The sequence below is a fragment of the Anguilla rostrata genome, chromosome 1 (genome assembly GCF_018555375.3).
Source record: "Anguilla rostrata isolate EN2019 chromosome 1, ASM1855537v3, whole genome shotgun sequence".
Classification (NCBI taxonomy): Eukaryota; Metazoa; Chordata; class Actinopteri; order Anguilliformes; family Anguillidae; genus Anguilla; species Anguilla rostrata.
In genome coordinates, this window is record NC_057933.1 from 19,992,737 (window position 1) to 20,007,113 (window position 14,377).

At 41.4% G+C, this 14,377-nt stretch overlaps 2 protein-coding genes across 5 annotated transcripts; one reads left to right on the top strand and one right to left on the bottom strand.

Annotated features, from left to right (window-relative positions):
- Nucleotides 1–57: 57 nt before the first annotated feature.
- Nucleotides 58–7,233, top strand: fam161b (FAM161 centrosomal protein B). 3 transcript variants are annotated; one of them, XM_064328724.1, is made up of 10 exons: nucleotides 58–367; nucleotides 773–854; nucleotides 1,534–1,886; nucleotides 2,167–2,720; nucleotides 2,853–3,190; nucleotides 3,534–3,655; nucleotides 3,751–3,918; nucleotides 4,587–4,686; nucleotides 5,570–5,730; nucleotides 6,698–7,233. In XM_064328724.1, exons 1-10 carry the CDS (start codon nucleotides 348–350, stop codon nucleotides 6,750–6,752), a joined length of 1,953 nt encoding a protein of 650 aa, XP_064184794.1. In that variant the 5' UTR covers nucleotides 58–347; the 3' UTR covers nucleotides 6,753–7,233. The 3 variants fall into 3 exon arrangements, with proteins under 3 accessions (XP_064184794.1, XP_064184802.1, XP_064184784.1); XM_064328732.1 differs by lacking the exon at nucleotides 58–367 and having other exon boundaries at nucleotides 388–854; nucleotides 3,754–3,918; XM_064328714.1 differs by lacking the exon at nucleotides 58–367 and having other exon boundaries at nucleotides 391–854.
- Nucleotides 7,234–7,918: 685 nt separating this feature from the next.
- znf410 (zinc finger protein 410) lies at nucleotides 7,919–14,243 on the bottom strand. 2 transcript variants are annotated; one of them, XM_064328758.1, is made up of 12 exons: nucleotides 14,109–14,243; nucleotides 13,188–13,259; nucleotides 13,027–13,077; nucleotides 12,712–12,844; nucleotides 12,256–12,441; nucleotides 11,489–11,671; nucleotides 10,953–11,112; nucleotides 10,471–10,652; nucleotides 9,857–9,946; nucleotides 9,609–9,728; nucleotides 9,265–9,387; nucleotides 7,919–8,700 (listed from the first exon to the last, which is right to left on the bottom strand). In XM_064328758.1, the coding sequence occupies exons 3-12, from the start codon at nucleotides 13,057–13,059 to the stop codon at nucleotides 8,579–8,581; spliced, it is 1,332 nt and encodes a 443-aa protein (XP_064184828.1). In that variant the 5' UTR covers nucleotides 13,060–13,077; nucleotides 13,188–13,259; nucleotides 14,109–14,243; the 3' UTR covers nucleotides 7,919–8,578. The 2 variants fall into 2 exon arrangements, with proteins under 2 accessions (XP_064184828.1, XP_064184837.1); XM_064328767.1 differs by lacking the exon at nucleotides 14,109–14,243 and adding an exon at nucleotides 13,890–14,005.
- Between the last annotated feature and the right edge of the window lie 134 nt (nucleotides 14,244–14,377).

A 14,377-nucleotide genomic window follows, 5' to 3' on the forward strand; every position in this document is an offset into this window, starting at 1 on the left:
ACGACCAATCATAAAACTGGGGCTGTAGATTTGCTGCTCAGCGGCTCATTTGTGATTTTGCGATTTGGTCGTTTATGTGCATCATGACTGTTGACGCTGAGAAGAATATGCTGATGTTTCAAAGAATATATATTTCAATCACACGTGCTGGGAGATTTTGGGCATGTCAGACGAATCACTCGACTAGGCTGGAGGATGGACTATGGTTCACGATACCATTTGATGAAAGCTTGTGTAATGGTGTTAGGCTAACGTTCGCCACAAATTTTTATTACAGACCGTTTTATTATATTTTTCCTTTACATTTTTTCTTATCCCGAAGACCTTCGTCTTTATAAAAGTGAACTATGGTGCACCTGAATTCATGGTTAGCATGCTGAGTATCATTCTTTAAACGCTAGAATCTTGTTATCTGGCTGCTTAAGTCTGCTGCAAGGCTAGTGAATTTAATGACAGTGTGATACTTAGTATCTACCTAAAAACATCACTTTAGAAAAGAATACCTTTAACTGTCACATCCGATACACATTTGCAAAGCACGAAACCGGTAGCTACCGACTACATGACTGACTATGAGCGAGACCAATCAAGGGCGGTGGGTGGAGTGTAGCTAGCTACGTTGCGAGCTAGCTACATTACCAACGATGGGACTCACAGCATCGACGCTAAGTAGCTAACGTTAGCTAGCTAGTATTCTTCGCAATAAAATTTATGAAACGCAATTTTTTTATTTATTTAAATGATGCCAAATGTCCCACATCATGTCGCACAGGTCAAACAATCTATCGCCCTTGAACGGTAATGCAAGGACCGAAAATACTGCAGCACTGCTCCCGGGCTGTACTGAAATGAAGGTTAGTTTCTGGCTAGCGAGTAAATTGTATCACAACGCATTTTGTTCAGTTGTGTAGATGTAAAAATATTGTGTCGGTAAATTTGAAATATTCTAAATAAAAAATACGGCGATATAACACTTAGTTCCTATTTTTGCGGTATATAGGTACAATGCTATGGATGTGGAAGGTGCTTGGTTTGGTTGCCATAGTAACCCAAGCAGCTGTGCCGAAGCTGTCCTACACACAGCCTCTTCTGTTTTGATTAGCTAAGATATTACTTCACGTTAGCGGGCTTAGCTAAACGACAACAAATGTGTTGTTTGAACTAGAAAATGAATAAACATTTTGCATGTTCATGTTTGCAGTTGTGAAACATGTATGTAAAAATGTAATCCGTAGGTTCCTCTGGACAAGAGCGTATTCTAAATCCAGAAGGTTAACGTAAATGTAAAATGAAGTGGGTAAATGTGTGTAGGTATTCATAAGAGTTCCGTGGAGGAATCCGTTATTTTACAGCGTGGGAGCAGGGCACTGCAAAAAGAGAAGTTTGTCAAAATTAAAAAAATGAATTTATTCAATCTGTAGTTGTCTTGCTCTAGTTCCGGAATAATGGAGTAACGTCTACTTCTAAAATTGGCTGACATGCTTGCTAATAAGCATTAGCCTACTTAGAACTATAACTATAGGTCGTCCTCAGGGCTTTCCCCCCAAAGACTCGTCTGATTCAGAAGAGGGGGAGGCTGTTGACAGACTGAAGAAGGAGAGTACCATGGACAGCCTGCTGGCCTTCCTACAACAGGAAATGGAAAGCCCTGCAGAGACTGAGGTGCTGCTCCAGCACAGGCTGCAGACTTTGAAGGAGGCCCACAGGCAGCAGCTGCAGAAGACAGAGCATTTGCACCAGCAGAGTCTGGAGAAGAGGATGCTGCACAACTCACTGCTCGCTGAAGGAAACGAGAGGAACGACAGAGCTGAGGGGCACCTAGACGAACTCTTCAGCTGTAATAACAAGAAAAACACTGGCATAAAAACTTGTTTGGAGACTCCAAGGTGATTTTTTAAAAATTTGCTTCATTGTTCATTGCCTTACTTGAACTATTTGAAAATAAATATTTTGTGTTTAAAGCTGTAACACTAGAGGCCCTATGAAAATAGACTAAGTTAAAAAAATATAGCCTGTTTAATCTTAGTGAGGTTCCTAATTCAACTTACATGCATTTTTTCCAGACATTTTTAAAGCTGCACAACCTGATTATACTTTATTATTGTTCCCAGTTTTATTTACTTTATTATTGGTTTATTTACCCTATGTGATAAAATATCTGTACAGGTGTAACAGCCCAAGGAAGTCCCACTCCCTGTCTGATCTCCGTTCAGTGAAAACTGTTCCTTCTAGGGCCTCTCCACAACCTAGAGGATCCCAGAGGCCTGCAACTACCTCTGCAGCCTTGGCCACAGGTGCAACAGTATCCAAACCCTTTAGCATGACCCTGAGAGAAACTCAGAGGAAATTCCAACAGCTCCAAAACTCCAAAGCTCAGGATGTTGAGATGTACCTGGAAAGCAAAAGGAAGGCAGAGGAGGAAGAGTGTCAAAAGAAGTTCCGTGCTGCACCAGTGCCTGAACATGTTCACCTTTCGCTCTACCATGACATCACAGAGGCACAAGAAAAGGCAAGGAAGACCGGTGTCGAGCAAAGGAAGGATTTCTTGCTTTCCATGCAGAAACCCTTTAGTTTCTTGGAGCGAGAGGAGAAAAAGAAAAAGGAGTTGACTGAACAGCTGCACAGCTCAGCCCCTTCACCCAACATCTCTAAGTCCATTGAAGTACGGAGGCCAATCCCCAAAGCAGTCAAGGACCCAGGAGTCAGTGAGCATCTAAAAGGTAAGAATGGGTGACTGGGCTAGTGAAAATTGGAAATGTCCTGGAAACAACTTCCTGTCAGTTGTTTTTGATGAAGAAAGTAAAGGCAAATCAGATGATACTTACTCATTTAGCGCACTATATTTCCAACAGAAAAGGAACTGAACAGGAAGATCCGTATTAAGATGAGGGCACAGGAGATGTTGAGAAACTCCATGGCACCCATTGAGACAAAGTCACACAGGGAAGACCTAGAAAAGAGTAGTGCTGACTGCACAAAGAAGCGAGCCCAAGGTTTCCTGGAAGAAAAGCCCACCTTCAAGCCCACAACGAATCCCAAGGTGCCGGATTTTGATAGGCTGTACAGGGCGTTCCAGAAGGAGGCTTTGAGGAGGGCAGAGATGAAGGATGTCACTAGGTGTCAGCCCTTCAAACTACGTACCTCAGATTTACCTCCCAGACAGAGCCAGAAGAAATCTGAACCATCACAGGTGAGACACAAATCTTTTCATCATATCAGTCCTAGAGAGTTTAGGAGATATACAGTTGTTGACCACAGTCATGGCATTGCACAGGATGCTCAGATCTGTTTTTGTTTCTGGAACCGAGATGGGGTCAGTATGCATGTAAGGTGCTTGCTTGATTTATGTTTAAGAGGGAAAAAGAAAATGTGGGATTGCAGTACTCAACAGAAAGAAGGTAGCCGACAATGGTCAACATACCAAGAGTGACAACATGTTTCAACTAACAGTGTCTCCTGCTTTTTATACAAAATCTTAAGATAAAATAGAAAATTGCTTAAATTAGTTTTTTAAAAATGCTTTGATTTCTTAGGAACAGGAAGGCAAGGCCTATCTGAAGAGAAGCCATTCCTTCAGTGGCATCACGTCTCTTTCGGCAGACATACTTCCCACCTACATCACAGATGATGCAAGGAAACGTTGCTCTGCTATCAGGTTAGCGAAAATACAGAAATGATTGTGCGCCTCAGAAAATGGATGACATGATGGTACAGACAACTTACAGTCTCCCATTTCCTCCTGGTTTCCAGAAGGTCCATGGAGGAAAAGGTGAGCAAAGAAAATGAGAGTGCACAGTGGATGCAAGTACACAAGATAAAATCTCAGTCCATGAAAAATACTGTGACCTCACGGGCAAAGGCTATGGACCCACACAGGAGTCTGAAGGAGGTGTACCAAGAGAAGCTGAAACAACACCGGTGAGTGCAAGACTCCTCAGACCACTGGACTGCAAATTCGGATGTTTGGCATTCATAACCAGATGGTCACGGAGGGGTGAGAAGGACACACTAGTCAAAGGTAGTAGAGCTCAAAAGTGCATACGAGTCCACTTCAGTGACATCACCCCTTTTAGTCAAGTACCCAAGAGTTTGAATAGCTAATTCTTGTTGGGAGTTAGAGTCTATTGTTGAACATGCATTTTTGAGCATAGTCTTAAAAAAGTGGTGTGATTTTGTGAAATAGAGATGAATATCAAAGTTTGGTGAGCAGACCCACTTGTGTACTCCTGTTTCCAGCAGCTCCACAGGGTAGTGCATAATTGACCACAGCATTTTCCTGGGATGGAGGGTACGGTTGGTAGGATGTGCCCTGCCTCACTGCTTAAAATGACTCTGGTTGACCAGGCACCTATGGTCTGCTGGCCCTAGCTGAGTATGTGTAAAATCCTAAGACAGATGATTAGTATTGTGCTGCGCAGCCAGTGACCCTCAAAACAGCGACTATCTGCATACATTTTGGAGGATGTGCATGTACACACCTCACTTATAACAAACTGAGGATATTTCTGGTATGTGACAGGCCTGCAATTATGATTGAGAATTCCAAATTGGGAAAAAAAACTTTAACCCACCTTTCTCACCTGTAGGGAGACAGATCAAAAGAGGATGAAAGAGTATAAAAGAGAGTTGCAGGAGATGAAGACGCGAGTCAAAGTCCGTCCATACCTATTTGAACAGGTGACACAGGTAAGCCATCACATTGTAAAAGCGAACTATTATCACAAGTAAACCATCGCTGACATTATTAGATCCAGTTCCTAACTGGGCATCACCCAGTCTAGGTCAGCAATTTCAATCTCTGCGGGGAGAAGCATTTATGACTGCCAAGGAGAGAAGTTTTACAGTTAAAGATCAGATCTGGAAAAATAAAGGTACATTAAAGGCAATGATCTGTATTTATGTAAAACAAATATGGGAAAACTATGTTCTTTCATTTTAATACAATTTTTCTGAGATGTGTTTTAACACGTTATATTTTTATTTCCCAAAATATAGGTATAACATCTGTTTTCAGTACCCTTTCAGAAGGTAGCACCCTACCTTCATCTTAAATATGATTTGGAGTTGGCCATCTGATTTGTAGCTAGCTTTGACTTGTAAAGTGATCCCAACAATTGACTGCTCAGTGAACCAATCAATTTCACAGGGATATGTTGCACAGTCTGCAGTTGCAGCTCATGACTTAAAAAAAATTCACATCAAATAAATGACTGGGCTGGTGAGACGTGGGGTGCAGTCCCTAGGGCACCCAACTCTCAAGACATATATGAAACCCATATGGCTGAGGTTTGATTCCCACCATGGTGCTTTCTGTACTGTAACCCCTTTTCTGTTACTCTGTATGCTTTCTGCCTGTCTGATCAAATAGCACTATGGGCAGACTTTATGCGCTCCATTAAAAAAATAACTAAAATAAATGTAAAACGTAAATGACCAGACTAATAAAACCATTAAGAAGTTTGCCTAAAATTCCACAACTCCTCAACCCTTGTGCATTCCTGGCTTAGACTGTGACTTCTTCCCCACGAGGTTCATGAGGTGATTTTTTTTAACGGTGTTCTCCTCCTAGAAAAATGCGAAGTCAGGCGCGGAACGGCGATATAGGGTCCGACTGGAGCAGGCGGGGTTGAACGAGCATTTTGTGAAGGAGAAAGGGGAAAGTGCTGGAGTGACGCCTCCCTTCACATCTGACAATGAGGACCCCGGCAGTGAGAAGGATGCCCAGATTACGTAAGTATCAAACAAAGAAAACATGATTGTATAACAAATACAATGGACCCAAATATATTTTATTCTTAAATCAATTTCATTCATATATCATGGTTAGGGACGCCACCTTCTCAGCTTGTTTTCTTGCAAATACTTAAATCCTCTGCCAGCAAGAGGTCAGCAGCCTTTTTGTCAACATGTCTACCTTGATGTGCTTAATTAGCACTAATTAAGTACAGAGGACAACTGACAGCAGTGTTTAAATACATATTAATAATTAAATAGTTTGCAGCAGGGGTATATTAAAAAAACATGAAATGAAGTGGTTAATGTCATGTACACAGTTGAAATGAAAAGTCACTGTTGAAAACTGTAATTAAATTTGATCATCGTCAGTTGTTTAACAGTCTTTTCTGTCACTGATTAGTCTCCATTTTCCTGCATTTATATCTGGTTGAAATGTACAAGTATTGTGTTGTTTTTTGAATAAGATTTATAAATATTTCTTCAGATGTTATTGAAGAACTCACCCAGTGACAGCACAGTTTTAATGCAAATAATTAGCATGTGAATCTACACATTTTGTTGAAATCTAAAAATTAGTCTTTTACATGGAGATTGAAAATCCTGACAGCCTAATGAGAGATTTGGGAGTTGGTTTACAGAAACACGGGCCATTTTCAAGTTGTAATACGTTGCCTTTCTCTGTAACTTCATTGAACGTTTTGACTTGGTGGTCATTGTTTTGTCTGTGCAGTGCATCTCTTAAACCAGTGTGTTATTCATTTTCTTTTTGCAACCAAGAAGCAATTCATAGCAGTAAGGCCCAGTCTATTAGGAAGGAAATTCTCGTTCCAGTTGATCCTTTGAAGAACAAGAAAAAAAAAAGTAAAACAAAACCATCTATGCATTTGTTCATGACCACAAACTGGTCCACAGTTTTGATCAGGACAACCACATATTGTCTTCCTTTTTTTCCTTTTCCTAGGAATATAGGTACGGATGATTCAGCAGAAAGTTGTGTGGAGGAAAAGGAAGTGTGAACCAACAAGGAAAAAAACAAAATAAATCTCAATTTCACAGATGGGAGCACTGTGCTCAGAATAATAATGAGCAGAGCTTCTGCATCAAGTTTCTAACATTCTTTAATTGATTTCTGTATCATCATTGTAACTAGATTTAAATGTACACATCTGGGTTTTATAATTAAACTGGTATTACTTGAATTGGAAAGTGCATTTGACATTGTAATAAGAGGTTAAATACACTATATTTTTATAATTGAGAATATTATATATGCCTGAATTTGAATTACCACTGGTCAGGGATTATACCCGTTAAACACAAATTCAATAAAGGAAATGATGCAGCTACAAACTCCTACATAATTACCCGAACCAGTCAGACTTTGTTACATGACTTGCAGCTTTGGTTTCGAAGGAGGATAACCTAGCATTTTGGAGAGCAATAAAATATGGAGTGACCACACAATTCCCAAATAAAAACTCTATGATGTTCAAAATATACTGTTTGGTCCTTTTTTTCTTGAATTAATAACAGCATTGACCAATTTCCTATAATTCTAAACTAAACAAAAGTTTCACTTTGGTAACATCTCACAGTACTCATTTTGGCATTGTTCCCACACAGGATCTCTAGAAGTGCTTCAGCCACGGCTCCAAGGCACCAGCCGTTCAGCTTGAAAGCCTTGTGGTTGAATGCAAGCTATCGGGAAAATGCTTATTCTTGCCATATATAGGTAATTTATAAATGGCTTCCTGTACGTGGCCGTCGTCACAATCCCCCTGGTTGTCATTCCTTTCAAATATCGGGAAACCAATTGGACTCAGCTTGCCAGAGTTATACAATGGTATTCTCTTCATGGTTTTATGGTGACTGATCACCTTCTGAAGACTGGCCATTCACAGAGAAGCCTCAGCAGCAACCATAGATAGGAGGTGCTTTAAACCGCCAAGGCTTCCTGTGTAAACTGGACACAGAAAAATAAACACATTCCCATGCCATTTTCAGCTCAAGCATCACCAAGTATAAGGTTACACAAACTTGTGTGGTCAACTTGCTCGGAAGGAACTGACCAAGAAGAACATTATAAAAATATGTAAAATGTAACCATTGCTGAAATATAAAGTCTAAAGCTAATCTATAAAAATTGAAGATTTGTGAATGGGAAAAATAAAACAAAATCATCATATTTATTCGTACATTTAATCAGGTTTCATCACCTTCATATGCCATTTTGTATAAGCATGTTTATGTTCTCTGCTGAAGTATTTATCATTATGCTTACGTACTTAGTTTTGTATAGTCTTTAGTAAGCCACCTTTTGCATTACATGATGATTCAAGCAAAAAGAGTTATATGTATATACATATACTCTTTCTGAAATATGAAATTTTCTCTGTAAAGGTGATGACTTTCACACCCTATAAGCTTATTTCACAATTAAGCTGATGTTTCAGCGTGGTTATACAAGTAAGCTTATTCCTTCGGCTAAATTTCAATAAATAAATATTACTGAACACTCAAAAGGTCAGATACCCATGGAAGTCTAGAAATGGCCAAAGTTTGCATTGCCCAAATGCTTAAGTTAACTTTAGCTCAATTCAGAGCTGAGGTAACAGTACAATAGGTGAATTTACCTATTGAAATACCATCATAAGCATATATACCACACCTGTCCAATAACAACAGAAACTTTACACACCATCTTCTAGGTGAGCGCTGAAAAGTACTTCCCGGCATTCTATTTATTTACAGGTGGAAACTGCAAAACAGCCTTCAACTGCAACTACCATATTAAATTCAATTAATTTCAACCCTACACTGAAAGAGTTTTGATAGGAACATGCTACTGCAGCAGAGCAACCACCTCCTCTCCATAGCCATGCCCCCCTGTTGCCATGGTGACCAGGTCATGTTGCTGTGATAGGACCACCATTGAGGCAGAGGGACCATTTCCTCCCAAAGTGTCTAGAAGAAAGATGGTTACAAAGAGGCATTAGATAAAAAGTTTAAGTGTATACCTTCTGATACTGCAAATAGAACTTTGGACAAAACCTGCAAAATAAAGTAAATAAATAAACAACCTAGAATACCCAGAAAAACCATTCAGCTTATTGCAAAATGTAAACTTATACTCAGTGGTTTTTAAAATAATAAATAAAACCCAAATACGTCATTTAAGAGATGGGCGCAGACTCTTACTCCCACAATGTATTCATTACAGTATATTAATGTCTGCAGAGCTTATGTTACAGGTGGGTGTAGAGTGGAGCACAAATTAAACAATGGATTATAGAAGGCCAATAGCCTTAATGGAGCATTTCTGCAAATGACAGTGCCTGAAAGTCTTGGTATGGCCCTTCAAAACCAAGTTCAGAATCCTAGTAAACCACAGAGCAGACATTATTGAGCTAAAAACCCCTTTTCTCAATTATAGGTCACATGAGAAGGGAGCATGTGCAATTTCTGAAAACGTTAAGTCCCTGTTACTTTGCAGATTTCAACTCTAGGCATTAGAGATCAGGCAGGCACCTCCTTGTGCTCTCAGCATTGCATGGTGAAGGTTCATGGGCTCCAGCGCTGTTGTCATGGTGACCATGCTGTCACCCACCACCCCACGGTCCTCGAGCAAACTGCTGTGCGTCAGTGCCTCTCCTGGGAAATCACAACAAACGTGCCACTGCAGGATGACAATACCACCACCTATTACAGATAAGCACGCATACTTATCACCCAGCCATTTAACACAGAGGGCCTTGGCGGCCAAGACTGCGGTTATGGCAACGTATTTCAAACACAGGCTGTTGATAAAGTAAACAGCCTTTGGACGGAGTAGGGTTGTGGAAACTCATAGACTCATAGATGGGCAGCATTACCAGTGTCTCTGGCCTGGTTGCTGGCGGGTGCGTCGCTGTGCCTCTTCCTCATGTGGACGTTTCTGCTGCCGCTCTGGGAGAAGGTCTTCCCACAGATGCTGCACTGATGTGGCTTCTCCCCTGCGGCAGAGCACACCGGCGGCGCGTTACCGCACGCGCCTCGGAAAGCGGAGCGCGGCGAGCAGAAAGCTCCCGTGAGGGTGGACTGCGGCGCGGAAGGAAGGTCTCTCCCCCTCTCTCTCTCTCACCTGAGTGAACCAGCATGTGCTTGCGTAGGCTGGAGTACTCTGTGAAGGAGCGCCCACATCCGTCTGCTTCACACAGGAACGGTTTCTCCCCTAGCGAAATAACATTCAACATCACCCAGTGCTATATATGCAAAGGGATAACTAGTTGCGGCCTTACATGTGGCCAGGATCACCAGCTCCGGACGCTTCAAGCAACCTACTCAGAACTGATAAAACAGACGGAAAATCAGCTTGACCATGTCCTGTCTATATGAACCCACCCCCGAGCTGACCATAGGAGGATGGGCTCCCCTCTTGAGTCTGGTTCTTCCTAAGATGTCTTCCCACATGGCACTCAGGGAGTTTTCCCCTTGCTAATGTTGCTTATGGCTTGCTTTGTGGGGTTTAAGCCTGGGTATACTGTGAAGCTTATTGTGATAAATTCTTAGAAAAATGCGCTATATAAATACATTTTTTATCTTGAATACTTGGAAAGGCTATGCTTTGTGCAAGTGGCAGCATTATAAGGGTGTGCATCGTTATGAAGGAATGTCAGGGAGATATGGTCCACCCTGTGACAGGTGACAGAAGTGGAAAATGTCATCATCTGGGAATGAGACGTTTCTGAAACCCACCGGTGTGCGTGCGCTTATGGTTCTTCAAGTTCCCGGCCGTGGTGAACTTCTTGCCGCAGCCCTTCTCACTGCACACGAAGGGCTTCTCCCCGTTGTGTGTCCTCATGTGCACCTGCAGCCTCTGCAGCACGTAGAAGCTCTTCCCACAGCCCTCAGCACAGCACCGGAACGTACGGTCGTTCCTGAAAGGACATGGCAGGACATCTCAGTCACTCTTAGAGAGAAATTAAAAGAAAAAATCTGGAAAAGAAAAAAAAAGTATCTACCTCTAGGTGTGTATATTATTTGTCAAAACACAGTAAAAATACGTATATGTCCTTAGGATTCTCGATCTATGTGATATGGAAGGGTAGGATCCGAGTAGATGTTGAAAAGGACAGTGTTGGAAAAACAGCACTTAGAAAACCATAATGCAGGACGCCTAAAGATATACACTATATACCTAGACATAGGGGACCATGACCAGTAAAATTCAATCTTACTTGTGTGTTTTCAGGTGGTACTTGAGGTGGGCAGGCCAGGTGAAGGTCCTCCTGCAGCCCTCAAAGGTGCACCTGAGGGTCTTTTCTGTGGGTACGCGATTTTCCGGGGGCTGCGTCTCTTTCTTTGGACCCTCAGAAGGATAACTGTGCAGGTGGTCGCCTGCCAACAAGAGGAAAGGGGCTCAATCATGCCCACACCTCTTACACTGTCAAAGGTTCATGGAGATGATGCTGGGCTTGACACAGTTAATTTATTTCAATTAAAACTTCAAATTAATACATTTGCACTTTTAGTTGAATAATTTAAGTGCTTAAAGAGGAAAATAAATCAACTGTGGAGCAACCAGTAGACTAAAAGGTTAGCTATTCCACCAACAGATAATCAGAACAACCAAATAAAACTAAATAAAATTACAGTCTAAATTATTCTTTTGGTTTCATTAATTTTTTCCAGCAATCATTTTAAAGCAACACATCCATGCTTTTTCTATGTGGACACACTTTTCTGAGGCAATGTGACAGAAGGAAGACAGTACTGATGTTGCTGGCCTTGGCATCCTTAGCCAGCTGGGCCCGGGTGGCAGCGATCAGGCTGTCATGGGCCAGCTCCTGCACTCGCAGGTACCAGGGCGTGGTGCCATCCCCGCTCTCGCCCGCAGACACTTCCTGCTCCGCCTCGTCCTGGACAAATACCAGGGGTTCGGCTGAAGCTGCCAGCCCTGGCAAACATAAACACAGAGCAGCTTAACATTATAGCTAACATCACTGAAGAGGTTACTGAGCATTACCAACCTCTGGACACAAGACAGCCACATAGATAGGTTGAGTCTAACACTGGCAGTTTCCTTTCTGGACTTGCTTACTGAGTTAGTTTTAAATCTCAAGGCTACAGTGTAGGCTTAGTTTCGGTTACTATGAAAACCATTGTAGGTACATTTAACCCAGTGATGCGTGAGATCACAAATATGTGATTGAATGTTTGGAACATCCTAATGCCGATGTAACAATCCCTATTGGCAACTGAAAGCAATGGAGTTCTAGAACACTGACGTACAGTTTTGAAAAAACATTCCAAAAAACCTACTCTTCAAAGGGTTAATTACAATAATGATTGATAATACTGTTATTATTATTTCCACATACTGTAATAATTTTGGCCACCTTCAATAAGTGCTGTGTGCTAGCATTCACCTACATCATAATACCTACAAATACATGTTGGCAACACCATTGGCTGTTTGCCAGTATAAAGCTTAGTTTTTGGTAAACTCCACAATAGAGTGAAAACAGAGGGAGGCGATACCTTTGGCCAGGTTAAGCAGGATATAGGAGGTGCTATCGGACTGCTGCAGGTCGTGCAGGATGGGCGGGGGGCTGGGGCTGGCAGTGAGGGCCACACCACGGTGGGGCTGAAGCTGAACCACCAGGTGCTCCCTCTCGCCCTCATACTCCGACAAGGGGGGGGAGGCTGCATGGCTTAGGCTGTTGTCTGTTGAACCAATGAAAATTTAAAAAAATAATAAGACCAAGGAAATTAGTTGTTGTGTGTGCATGTTTATGCGATTCTAAGGGTACACATCTAGTTGGATTATTGACATCAAATTATCCTTACTGTAACCTTAAATAAAAGCTGATCTATTTTATATGACCAACTATTATGCTTGTTGTTTCACAGTGGCATGCTCTATGTCCATATAAGTTATAATAACCCAGAAACATTTCATGGTGGCAGAGCAGTGGTGTCTTACTGCATTGTTACCTGCAAGATGCAGCTGGCTACATAAGGAACTCTCTGTAGTTGGATGGAGAGGAAGACAGGTCTCTTTAGGGTCAGACTCCTCCAATCCTTGACCGAGGGGGATTGAGGCCTTCTGTACAAACTCAACCAGCAGCTGAGGGAAGTGTCATTCAAATGCATTACATAATAAGCCCATATAACACAAGCAACTATTGCTTTTGATAATGGGAGTGGAGGAAGAAACCTATAATGCAGTACGTTAATATTAACATATTTGATTTGTAGTGGTTTTTTAAAGTAAGACAATAGATTATCGTGTGTAACATCACGTTTTACCTCAGGCTTTGAGTCCAGTTCATCAGAGAGCATGGATTCGGCCTTAAAGATCTACAAAGTGTAAATTTAAAGTTCAGTGAGACAAAGGAGTTTGGTATGAACATGTATAACCCAATAATATATTTGGCTTGTGGTTAAACTGACAGAACTTTAAATCCCACCTGATTTTAGATGGGTAGGTATTTTGCTCTGTGCATGTATTGAGTCGTTGGTTCATCTGCATGCAGCCATGACTAAAATTGAAGTATAAAAACATTAAAGCCAACTTAAGTAAAACAAAGTTCTCTAAATTCTACAATGTATCTATACTTTGCACTATGTATGCACAGTGTATCCCCAGGTTTCATATGAACTAAATGGAAACGTTAGCAAGCGTTTTATGTTTCAAAGAACACAGAAATGCTACATCCTGTACCGAACCTTACACAAACTGATGTGCCATCTAGCTAGTCAGATCGGAAACAAAAACTTCTTTCAACGCGTAGCTTTCTAGCCAAGCTCCAAAAGCACAGTAAAAGAATTTGAGAGCAAAATTAACTAACATTAGCTAGCTAGCTAAAGAAAGAGTATCGAAACTAACGTGCCAATACGCATTGGCTGTAATCCGTGTGAGCTGGCCAACAATTTTTCATTTAACGAAGGCGTACTTCCTAATGAATTGTCCAACTCAACTAAATTGCGAGGTACCTAATCTAGTCAACATTAAACAAAAACGAAGACAAAACAATGGCTGCCCGTATTGAAGTTACTTGTGTGGTTGGCTAAATAATGCACTGTTGGCTAACTAGCAAGTTTCACATCTATCAAATCAGTTAAAAGTGCTTTTAGCTAATACTTTAAAACAATCTGAGTATTTATTCTACCTCGCCAGGCCTTTTCATTACACCTAATAGTCCGCTAAGTGAGCTAGCTTTCTGCACATGTCTTTGGTGAGTAGCACTACGCTAGCTTGTAAAATAAGACGCCGGGCATTTGTCTAGTCAGAATCAAGGATTTCGCTCGGCTGCTAGGTGGCAACTGTAACTACCATAATTTCCTAAATTAGCTTAATGTTTCCACATTTGTATTTGTCCTCAATTTACCTGTTTTATGAGCGCTCTCAGCTTCTCTAAGTTTCTATTATTTTCCTTTCACCCTCTCACCTTCCTATTTACCCAAATATTTCCCGTCTACGGGGTATCTTTTGGGACAAGCTACACCGACGCTGTATTCTAATTTCCCAAACGTGTTTTTCGAATTTCAAGGAGGCGAACACAAATGACGAGTATCTTTTGTATCAGCGTAATTCCGTACGATGCAAAGCAATGCATTCACCACGAGTAATGCGCTGTGTTCCAAGTATAGTTTTTTG

Bases quoted from the DNA above. Each gene is read 5' to 3' on its own strand.
- znf410 (XM_064328758.1), bottom strand. From the start codon at position 13,059: ATGCTCTCTGATGAACTGGACTCAAAGCCTGAG. The intron at 11,672-12,255 runs GTATCGCCTCCC...TATGTTTGCCAG, and splicing joins CCTGCTTAACCTGGCCAAAG to GGCTGGCAGCTTCAGCCGAA. The intron at 9,729-9,856 runs GTGAGAGAGAGA...GCTCTGCCGCAG, and splicing joins GCACATGCTGGTTCACTCAG to GGGAGAAGCCACATCAGTGC.
- fam161b (XM_064328714.1), top strand. From the start codon at position 750: ATGTCCCACATCATGTCGCACAGGTCAAACAATCTATCGCCCTTGAAC. The intron at 855-1,533 runs GTTAGTTTCTGG...GGTCGTCCTCAG, and splicing joins CGGGCTGTACTGAAATGAAG to GGCTTTCCCCCCAAAGACTC. The intron at 5,731-6,697 runs GTAAGTATCAAA...TCCTTTTCCTAG, and splicing joins GAGAAGGATGCCCAGATTAC to GAATATAGGTACGGATGATT.